This window comes from Pelecanus crispus, chromosome 6, assembly GCF_030463565.1.
Source record: "Pelecanus crispus isolate bPelCri1 chromosome 6, bPelCri1.pri, whole genome shotgun sequence".
NCBI lineage: Eukaryota > Metazoa > Chordata > Aves > Pelecaniformes > Pelecanidae > Pelecanus > Pelecanus crispus.
In genome coordinates this window covers 70,636,722-70,647,859 of record NC_134648.1, presented here as the reverse complement: position 1 = coordinate 70,647,859, position 11,138 = coordinate 70,636,722, and the positions used below count along the sequence as shown (strand labels likewise).

The 11,138-nt window shown below is 46.8% G+C and overlaps 1 protein-coding gene across 1 annotated transcript; it reads left to right on the top strand.

The window, feature by feature from the left end:
• Nucleotides 1-1,096: 1,096 nt before the first annotated feature.
• CDKN3 (cyclin dependent kinase inhibitor 3) lies at nucleotides 1,097-8,545 on the top strand. The gene is made up of 8 exons (XM_075713096.1): nucleotides 1,097-1,108; nucleotides 1,268-1,350; nucleotides 1,915-1,970; nucleotides 3,535-3,579; nucleotides 4,620-4,842; nucleotides 5,754-5,785; nucleotides 7,022-7,143; nucleotides 8,459-8,545. Exons 1-8 carry the CDS (start codon nucleotides 1,097-1,099, stop codon nucleotides 8,543-8,545), a joined length of 660 nt encoding a protein of 219 aa, XP_075569211.1.
• Nucleotides 8,546-11,138: the final 2,593 nt, after the last annotated feature.

The following is an 11,138-nucleotide window of genomic DNA, read 5'->3' as shown; positions in this document are numbered from 1 at the left end:
AGGCGGCTGCGAGCCAGCTACCTTAGCAGCAGAGCTAAGGGCACATCTGTGAGGTCGGAACGGTCCCAAGAGCGAGATGGACTACTGCTGCCAGAATATTTGACATTAAGTTCACGGTTTAAAAGAGCAAGCATTGCTCATTTTCTGCTTTGAGAAAGTCCTGTTTTTTCTGCACCCAGAATCGACCACCCCAAAACTCTTCAGGGCACCTGGGAGCCCCTTGAAAACTCTCCTGCACCCACAAAGGCCACAGGCGCACACGAAAACCATGCTAACGCCAAAAAGGGCCACCAAATTATACTCCAACCCGCTGAACTCAAGCACACCCCTGCTCTCCCGTGTGCCGTGGGTGAAGGCTCACATCTGGCTCCGTGTCTTAGTCAAGGCTTGTGTGGGCGTAGATTCCGGATCCCACAGGCCCACTTTTCAGGAAGGGCCCATCCCTTCCCTTCAACTTTTCCCTCCCACCCCATCTGCACTAAGCGCACCACAGCAGGTAGAAGACCACCAGAGACGAATGAAAACGGAAACGGAAGGCGGGAGCTGCAGGAGCCGGGGAGCGCTGCACGCGCGCTGGGCGCCTCCCAGCCCCGCATCTACCTCAGAACGGCATCCCAGGCCAAAGGGCAGGGGCAACCCAAGCAATTCACGCCACTGAAAGCCTACGGACACCCCCTTTTCAGTCACAAACGCGAAGCCAGAATGCCTTCTCTGCAATTAAGGGGAAAAAAGAAAAAAAAAAAAAGGAATTAAGGGAGGGGGAGCCTCACGCGCAGCTGCCCCGCCCCTGACAGAGCCCCGCCTCCAACGGCCCCCTGGGGCTCGAGACACAGCCGCTTCCCGCCGCACCCCCTCAGCCAATCAGCGCAAAGCTCGCCGCCGGCGGCGTTTGGTTTTTTTGTTTTTTTTTTTTTAAAGCCCGCCTCGCCTTCGCTACTCACCAATCAGAATGCTCCTCTCGTGAAGCCGTAGGATGCTTTCCACGCATCCGGCGTGCGACAGATTCCCATTGGACGAAGGGCGGGAGGGCTCGACCAATGAGGTGGCTCGGGTGGGCGGGGACAGTTCAAACAGGCGGCGGCCGGGGAGCAGCGCCATGGTGAAGCCGGTGAGGGCCGGGGCCGGGGCCGGGGCCGGGGCCGGGGCCGGGGCCGGGGCCGGGGCCGGGGCCGGGATCGGGATCGGGATCGCCTCAGCGCCGGCTCAGCCGAGGGGGCAGGGCGGGCTCCGGCCCGCGGGTGATTTCCTCGCTCTTTTCCCGCCGCAGCCCTGCACCATGCAAGCGGGCGACTTCGACTCCTCTGACGAAGAGGCCGCTGAGGAGGACCTGAGGCCGCTCCCCATCTCCTGGTGAGACGCGCCCCGGGGCGGGCGTCATTTCCCTCAGAAACTACGTGGGCATTTGCATTAAATCCCGCTCCTGCAAAACGGGAGGGTTTTTTTCCCGAAGGAAACCCGTGCCAGGCGCTGGTGACCTGCCAGAGCAAGGACTAGGGTTGTGGTTGGCCTGATGGTGCCCCTGGGAAGGGATTAAGTTGGTGCTGGTGAACTATTAGTGGATGTGGGGCCAGCTCTGCTTTGGGAAGCGTTTGCTAGTCACTGTCTGTCGTGCTAGCCCCAGTCTCTTGGTAGATTTTTGTCTGACAAGTCCTGTGGGGATTTGTCAACACTTTCCTCCTCTTGGGCAGGGCTATGTGATGAAGTACACTAGCAAATGTGTGATTCCCTTGTCTGATGTTGTAGAAATAACACTGGAATGCTTCCATTTTATTCTTAAATTTAGATTATGGCTAGGCAACTCTTCTCATGGTCCCACAGAAAAGGAATGTCTTGTAGTGAGTTACCTCTATTCAAATAATCAAAATGTTCTGCTCTGTTTTTTTTCGTTTTACTTTATTTTTTATTTTCTGATAGGTTGTCTTTGTCTCCTGTCTATGCTTCCGAGTTCCTGGGATTATGTTCCCTTCCAGGTAAGAAGCATTCACTGAAATTTGCAGGCACGTTTGAAGTTGAAGAGAGGCAATATCTTGTACCCCAAAATCCTATGTTCCATTTGGCGGGGTGACTTGTTTTGTAAACTGCTATGGAATAATTGTTTCAGAAATACCAAGACTAATCAAGAGAATATCTTAATGCAAGATCATCTGGCTGAGTGGTAAGACAATAATAGTGGCCATCTTCCGCTGTCATTTAAAACAGTTGGCTTTTTAGCCTGTCTCACTATTTATAACAAGGAACAACATAAGTGAAACAAGACTGCTTTGGCAAATAATTCCTTTATAAGATGTATTGGGCTCAAATTACACTCACTCACTGTGCTGACAGTTCTGTACCGCTCTCCTTTAGCATCTGGGTTGCACTACCATGGTCATGATATAAAAATAAACATATAAGCTTTCACTGTATTTTTAACTACCAAAACGGCAGCTGTGGTGAATCTCCTGTGGTCACAAAAGAGATAGAACTGCTGGTGGTGACAATGGGAACTTTCTCTACCTCGTTTGAAGCAGTTACTCAACTTTCATTAGCCAACTGAGAAATACAAGCTTGGGACTAATACCACACTAAAGAACTAGAAAATAAGTGTTGAATAATATTTGAATTTAAGGTACCTTGAAGTGGGTGATGGCCAGTGCTGATGAAAATCCCACTAATGTTTGAATGACAGTTATGTACCAAAAAATAGCTGCATTATGTTTTTTAGCTACCTGAGCTGTTCACGTAATAGTTGTTGAATCTTCAGATGCTTACCTCCAGTTGTAGCCCTGCCAACACAGCTCTTGGTCTGCAGGATTCTGCTGTCGTGCTTTCAAAAGGTGTTTCAAGATATACACAGTCCTGACTGTTGTCAGGACAGGCATAAAGATTGTGTGCTTATGGGGCTGCGTGAAGGAGGGGAGACAGAGGGAGGACACGGTGCAAATATTTTGAGCAATTACACCTCACAAACCAAACAATAGCTGTGAATATTGCAGTGCAGTATTCTGTAGGGCAAAAATGCCTTGGTAGCATGATCTGAGGCAAAAATGGAAGTGGTGATATGCTGAAGATTGAATAGTAAGGAGGACTTTTAATGTGATTTGTGCTGAGTATTACAGAACAGGGAACTTACTTTCCTACCAGTCAACCACACAACTCTTAAATGATCTCTATCCAGCCCTTTTATTTGTTGGTACTTTTTATTTTGTGTTTTGTGGGGTTTTTTTGTGTTGTTTTTTTTCTTTTTAAGCTGTACCCTGATTCTATAATATCCAAAAGTTCTCACCTGGAAAATGCACAGCAGCTTAAAAACTTGGGCAGGTTTTTTTTTAATCCTATTACATTACAGTATTAAGCAGATAAATTATGTTTAAACGGTCTTCTACGCTGGTGATCTCTTTGCAAAAATAAGAACTGTGTTTTATTTAGGATGTGGCTTTGTTGTTTGCTTTGGTTTTGGTGGGAGGTTGTCTGTGCTCTGTTTTGCAGCTGTAGCAGCCATTCCATAAATGCCACTTACCTGGAGCAGTAACTGTTGTTCATAATTTGGTTTAGGTTGCAGGTTTAAGGATGTCAGAAGAAATCTTCAGAAAGATATAGGTGAGTCTTCTGGCCAGTCTATAAGGGCCTCTCGCTTCTACGTAACGGGCAAGAACAACGTGCACATAAACTGAAAGCCTAAGTTACTAAAGGGCTAGAGGTTTACCTTGTCTTAGTCTGGAAACTGCTGGAGTTGCTGTTTATCTAATTTGGGCATAAGGATTCAGACACCAGGTATCTAAAACACAGCTTGACTTTGAGAGGTGGTGGTGTTTTATTTGTACTTCTAGAATGGATGCTGTAGCTGTCTGTCTAACGTGCCATGATGTTAGAATGCAGGGCAGTTCTTTACAAAGTCTTGCTGGGGGATGTCTGACAGTGATGTCTATCTGAGCTTTGGTAACGCTGTGCTTGGAGATGCAGCAAATATCTTAGCACAGTCACCATTATGAGTACTAGATACCACTTTCAAGTGTGCAGTGCCATTTTCTCTGTGGCTTCTCTACCAAATATTGAGTAAGTAGTCAGGGTTTTTCCAGGCTGGAGCTGTACAGGCATCTGTGCGTCTTTCACAGTAACTATGAGCTCTGCTAAGTCCCGTGCAGGAGAAGGCATCTTCAAAACAGCTAGGACCCAGAAGAATTACAAACTTGTAGTCTTCTTTTCCCAGAGAAAAGTGAGATTGGGATAGAAAATATGAAATTGTGTAAAGATTTGTGCCTAGTATGCTTTTGTAAACAGTGGTAGAGCAGAGGCGAATAGCAAAAACCCACGGTGTTCGGACATAGTCACAGCTGGAGATGGGACAGATGCATGCGTAAGCTGGCAGCAGTTAACAGACTGTTCGGAGTGCTGACGTGCTTTCCAGTGAGGCTTGTCTCGAGACTCGCTCTGAACTGAGACAATTCCTCTCGTGGGTTACCTGAAGGCAAACGTGGGAGAGACTCAGCAGAAGTAAATGCTGCTCAAAGCAAAATTGCTAGCTCCTATTGCCTTAACCTCAAAGATTAAACAAGAGAATCAGTACCAAGTAGCTTATCTGTTTCTCCTTAAGCTTGATGAGCTTTTGTTTATTTGCAAGTGTTTTAATCTGTTGGCAGAAGAACTAAAGAACTATGGGACCCAGGATGTATTTGTGCTTTGTACCAGAGGAGAGCTCTTAAAATACCGAGTACCAAACCTTATAGACACCTACCAACAGCATGGGATCTGCGTGCACCACTATCCTATTCCTGATGGGGATGCTCCTGACATTGCCAAGTGCTGCAAAATTCTGGAAGAGCTCAGAAGCTGCCTGGAAAATAACAGGAAAACAATCATACAGTAGGTTCTGGTTGCCTCCCTTTCACCCCACATTCCTGTAAAAGATACCAGCTTCTCACTAGATGCGTGACCAGCTGAAACAGAATCCTGTCAAATGACAATTGCATTCTTTGGCATTAGTTCAAGCTGTGAAAAGCTGCTTGTTTCTCCTCATGCACCCTTTTGGAGCTAAATTGTCCTTTGTAAGATTTGAATCTCCCATTTTCCCTTGCTCTGTCCAGCAAGCGCTTCTGAGTGTGTGTTGAATGGCACCGTATGACTCCTTGCTGCTAGCCTGGTAGGATGTCAGGTATGCAATATGAATTGTAAGCTAAAGCAGCTGTTGTCAGAGGATAACACACCCCGGGGCTGTTTATCAGGGACTCAGTGGGTTCCAGCAGTGCAAAATTCACTCTTAAATTGCATGAAACTGGTTTAAATTGATTTCTTCAGACATTCGTAGCTGAGCTCACGGTAGAGAGGAAGAGCTTTCCAAGTTCCGTGTTCCCTGCTGACAGCTCCCTCCACAGGTATCCACTGAGTCCTTGGGCTTCCTGCTGACGCAGAGCCTTCTACTATCATTAGCTCACAACTGTCACCAAAGCCTTAATCTGGAGCAGGATTTAAACAAAATGGAGATTGTCCATCTTCGTGCCATTTTCTGTCCTCCTGTGCCTTTGGGACTATTACCATGAACAAAGGGGAACTTTAAAATTGCAGTTTCTCTAGGAAGACCCTACTTAAGGAAGGTCTGAAGAATAAATGGGAGGTAGCCCTGTAGGTATTTCTATAGAAATTCTAACTTTCTTGTACCACTGCTCTTCTTGATTATATTAAGGCAAGAATTGTGTCCGTACGTTTACGTATCACGGGGCTGCAGGTGTTGCAGCGTACTACAGCTTGTTACAACCAAACATTTTCTTCTCTTTCAGCTGCTACGGTGGCCTTGGACGCTCATGTCTCGGTAAGCAGTTGTCTTCCCCCTCTCAACGCCTGACTGACTAACCCATCTTACAAACCCATTCCCGTGAGGCAGCACTGTCTAAAGGAGCCAAATTCTGCTTGAAGCTTAACTGTGGTTACAGCGCAAACTGCCACTGCAGGTAGCAGGCTAGTTAATGTTTTTGAGCCTGTTTCTTTGGGAAAGGTGTTGTCAAATGGTAGTACATTAGCTGCCTGTGTAGAAACTGTGGTGAGTGACATAAGTATGTCATGGTATAGCTCTGAGTACGTAGGTGAGGGGATGGAGGGTCAGGCAGGGTCAGCCTTTTAGTGAGGCTGATAGAAAGTTCTCTCTTACCTTCTGACTCTTTCTCTGGTTTCACTGCAAATTTTAGTCCCCTCTGACTGATGGGATTGCACTTTCCCCTCTTCCTGGAACATCTCCTCAAGAAAAGGCGATGAACCTATTCCTCGGCATCTTTCTTCAGCCTAGTGCTCTCCCTAAAGCATGCAGGGGCACTAGTTACTGTGTGTGCCCAAGAAGGAAGGGGTGGTGATGCTGCCAAAAAAGCAAATGCAGTCAGAAGACACAAAGGGGAATTAACTGGGTGTGCTGGGACTGGTTCTTGGAAAGACTTCAGAATTTGCCTTCCGAATGCTGCTGGAAAGGCAGGGGGGGAAGCGGGAGGGTTTTCACCTGTTTCCAAAGCCTGCAGGCTTGGGCAGGAGCAGCAGGAAGATGGGGCCAGTGCTAACAAATAGTGTTCTATTCATTAAAAGATCCAACAGATCTGTGACCCTATTATAGAATCATAGAACAGGATCACAGAATGGTTTAGGTTGGAAAAGACCTTTAAGATCATCGAATCCAACCGTTGACCTAACACTGCCAAGTCCACCACTAAACCATGTCCCTAAGCACCACATCTACACGTCTTTTAAATACCTCCAGGGATGGGGACTCAACCACTTCCCTGGGCAGCCTGTTGCAATGCTTGATAAACCCTTTCGGTGAAGAAACTTTTCCTAATATCCAATCTAAACTCCCCTGGCACAACTTGAGGCCGTTTCCTCTCGTCCTATCGCTTGTTACTTTGGGAAAAAAGACTGAGACCCACTTCGCTGCAACCTCCTTTCAGGTAGTTGTAGAGGTTGAGTTTTGCTAGAGTGGTTTTCATGGAACAAACCTATTACTGTGTGAAAGTGGTACTGCCTACAGCAAGAGGTGCTCAGGAGCATACGTACCTTTCCCTTACAGTAGCTGCATGTCTCCTGCTTCAGCTTTCGGATTCGCTGTCACCTCAGCAAGCAATAGACAGCCTCAGAAACTTGAGAGGATCTGGGGCGATACAGACGATCAAGGTAATGAGGCTACAACAGGTAATATGCGCGTCGGAACGAGCGGAGAGCTGGCACAGTCCTCTCCTTTGCTTCGCAAAGGGATCCCTCTGTCTTTCTGAGATGCTCCACAGCTGGTGCCCCTGCGGCTCTCTTGGGTTTGAGCTGCTTCGAGCTTTCTGCTTTCCCGCCAATTCTGTCTTCTTGTGCCTCTACCGAATTCAGTAGCTGTTCTCCCTGTCTGCTCTTCACCATCATTAGTAACTTGTTGCTTTCTCCTCCTTATCCCTGCTCATCGCTGACTAAACTCTTGTCCCTTTTTCTGTTGCTCGCATTCTCCTCACAACTTGGACGTCTGCTTGATTTTTCTGCCTTGGTTTTGCTCCATCTTCCTAACCCAGCTAGCCGCGTTCACCTTCTGTAGCTATCGCATCGATACGCTGGCAGGCTTCTTTTAAGAAGTATCGCTAGCACTACTGTTAAAACCTACAGGGAGGGAGGGAAGCCTAAGTCGCTGAACATAATGGGTTTTTCTTCTTTTGCTGGGATTTTTACCTACTCTGTGTACATATTTCTGTTGATACGAGTCCTAGATGTTATGCTCTTAAAACAGTTCTATGTACAGGAAAGAGGAGCTGACATTTAAAAAGTTTACAAGACAGTAGTTTCTGGGGAGAAAGAGTTGCCTAAAAGCTGTCTCTTTCTTAGCTCTAAGCCTCTCTGGAAGGCAAATCTTGTTTTAAGCTACTTGTTGAAAACCAGTTTTCCACAAACCAAGGGGGCAGTGTGGAGCAGCTTGCATCCCTGGTTGAAGAGGCAGGGGAACAAATGAACAAATGTTGTAATTAGAAGTTCACACAGCTGCTTGGGGTGGATGATCTGTCCTTTAGCCTCTGCTGAATAACATTTTTATCTCATTTTGAACACTTGCATATTAATACTATACACGATGTATGAGTTGACCTAAGAACTCTTCCTACAAACTGTTGTACATCATCGTACTAGCTAAAGGCTGTGTTCTGCCTCATGGACTCATTATGGAAAGAGTAATACTCTCAGTGACCCAAATAAAGCAGCTTTGAATTCTGACATGAAACTCCCACCTGTGAGGACCATATTTTGCATTACCTTGAGCTCACATGTGCCCTTTATGAGGAACCACAGGATCCAAGCCAAGATCCATATAATCTGTGTCTGATGGTGAAAAATTCCAGAGAATTTGGAGTAAGCACAAGAACAAATAAATGGCCTAGAGGGTGCAGTTTTCATCCTGGGGTATAGCACAGCTTTTTAAGATGGGTAGTGCCTCTTCTGAAAGTACAGAGCGCTCATTACAAATCCGGTTGTGCTTTTTCAGCAATACAATTACCTCCATGACTTTCGAGAGAACCTAGCTGCACATCTGGCAACAAAGGCCACAATATTAAGATCGGTATCGCGATAACGAATGCTGGCGTGGTGTACCTTGGCATCTACGTGGCTGCGGCAGACACCTGGACAAGACATCTCACTCCTAACCTTTAGTTTCTCATTGCTACTGCCTACGTGACCCAGCTGCTCGCTTCCAAATCCATGTGTAAAATGTTGGGGTGGGGGAAGCAAATCCTACAGGACACACGGCATCTTCCTCTCTTTGGCAGTCTTTAATACTCACAGCTTTAAAAATACATGGAAGTGTATTTGTGTTCATTACTGTTCTGCTGGTGGCCTGCATGCCTAATGAGCTTGGTTTCAATATCATGACGACTCTGACACAATGTCTACCTCACGTTTAGCATCGCTCGGTACTGACAGTGTACGCCTCCGCTGCCATTGAACCGGGGTGCGGATGTTTTCACATTGACATTCTACGGGCTGCGTACTTACCAAGTGGAGAGGAGGCCAGGCTGTCAAAGCAGTGCCCGAATTTCATTTTGACTTCGTCTCTGTTCTACGTAGCGTGAGAATTGGGACAAGCAATTGGATGTGAAGGCAGGATCTGCGAGGAAGCAGAATAGGCTGTAGCTCCTCACAGCTAAGTGCCGAGAGGCTGGCTTCTCCTCCAGTGTGTAGGGGAAGGAAATGGGGGAGAGATGAGGGATAACTCCTTCTCTACTGCCTCTGTAAGAGAGTTGTGCTGCGATAACGTAGCTATGTAAAAATTACATCACTGGAGCAGTTTAAATAAAACCCCTCAGCTCTAGCTTTAAACCAAAGGAAAGCCAATGAAAATTTTCCTGCTGGAGCGCTTGCCCCTTACGAACTAGTAAGAACTCATTCTAAAATGTCAGGGTTCCGCTCTCCATGTGTTCAGTGATATTTAGGAACGAGAGCCCGCATTCCAACAGAAGGAGGTCTGATACTGAAGATCTGTGACAAACCAAGCTGGGTGGGGTTTTTGTATGAATGTGGTAGGAATAGGCAGTACGCTGTAGCTGCGTGGGTGAGTTTCTGGCACAGCCCTTCTGCACGCTAACGCTAGAGAAAGTAAATAAACAGTCAGCTGCGGGCTGGAGAGAATCTCACAGAAAGATGCCTGTAACAGTCCACATCCCTCCTGTTTAACTATATCCGCACATGAAGACCAGAGAAGGCGAACAGACTCCTGAAGAAAACATTTAAACTAGCTCTGTCCTGTTCCGAGGAAGCGATGATCATCTGCTTCAGCACGCAGGTATCCTCTGATGCCCTGTGAAGTAAGTTTTGGCTCCGGGAAGAAAGCCTGCGTCGCCCACGCCGTGCCTTTCGCTGTTAGACCAGCCAGCGGAGTCGAGGAACTGTTGCCTCTGGGCTGAAGTGGCTGTGTGGTTGCTCTCCGCTGAGCATCAGCATCCTGGCTGTCCTCCTGCCCTGCCGCCATCTCCTGTTCCCTTGCAGTTAATTCTGTGCTTTCTTCCCCGAGCGCTTCAAGAAACCAGCTGGTTCCCTGTCCAGCACCACCAGTGCCGGTGCACTGCTCCGAGGGTCACCTTCCTGCGCTCCCCAAAGCTCCAGCCTACGCTTCCCTATTGCCTACAGGGACACAGATGTTCATGGGGTATTTTGATAAAGTTTCAGTAACTTCCAGTCAGAAGTTGCGACATGAGGCTCTACCGCAGCACCGGTGGATTTGAGTTGAAGCAGAACTGGCTGCTTTGCTAACTTTAAAATGTATAGCCTTCTCTTAACGTGTTGTTCAAACCCAGACACTTGAACGCATGTTTAAAGGTGATTTCTACAGATGATATTTAGTTGGCTTTAACTGCCATTCCCTTCTCCACCCCTAAGGCAGGCAACAGGAACTTCCAGTTTCCACAGCACAGGATCATTTACAGAAAATACTTTACTCAAAATGTGCATTGTTCCTTCCCTGACACTACTCCCCAACACTCAAACAGAAATACAAAAAAAAAAAGCATCTGTCTGTCCCTTTTTCTCTGCTTAATATCTAGAAACCATCAGTTGCCAGGATTAAGTATGTAGCAGATGGCTTAGCAGGAAACTTGCTGACAGGGAGAGAAATGTTCTTTATTTTCTCCATAATCTCTTGCCTCCTGGAACTCCAAAAAATCAGTTACTATCAGGTCCATGTTTTGAATACAGAATGACTGGTACTCTAGCCAGGCATCATACGTGCTCTCCACATGCATCTGTCGCTTTCACAGGGACTACTCTGGTAAAACTCAGATGTGAGGCTCACGTCGCTGACTACAGACGACAACCTTCACACCACCTAGCAGCTGGGTGGGCGCTGGTAGACACTAACCTTTTTTTTTTTTTTTTAAAACAAAAGTGCTGAAACTAGTTTCTAAACAGCATTCTCTGAAGCGGGCAGTCATCACACTTCAACACGCTGGGTTCTCATAGGACTTTTTAACTTCTGAGTTGCACTTCTGGCCTTTCTCTGCAACATTTTGACAGTTTAAGTAATCACCTTTCAGAGGTCTTTAAATTTTTCAGTTCTCGTGTATTTAACCGCAGTGGGCAGGACAGGCTCCAAATGAGCATTTTGCTCCTGGAGTTAGCAGTGAATTCCGGTTCACCGGCAGAACTGCACTGGCAAGCTACTGCGCTGTTTT

Coding starts and splice junctions, on each gene's coding strand:
- CDKN3 (XM_075713096.1), top strand. Junction 1,971..3,534: donor GGGATTATGTTCCCTTCCAG/GTAAGAAGCATT, acceptor AATTTGGTTTAG/GTTGCAGGTTTAAGGATGTC. Junction 5,786..7,021: donor CCTTGGACGCTCATGTCTCG/GTAAGCAGTTGT, acceptor TTTCCCTTACAG/TAGCTGCATGTCTCCTGCTT.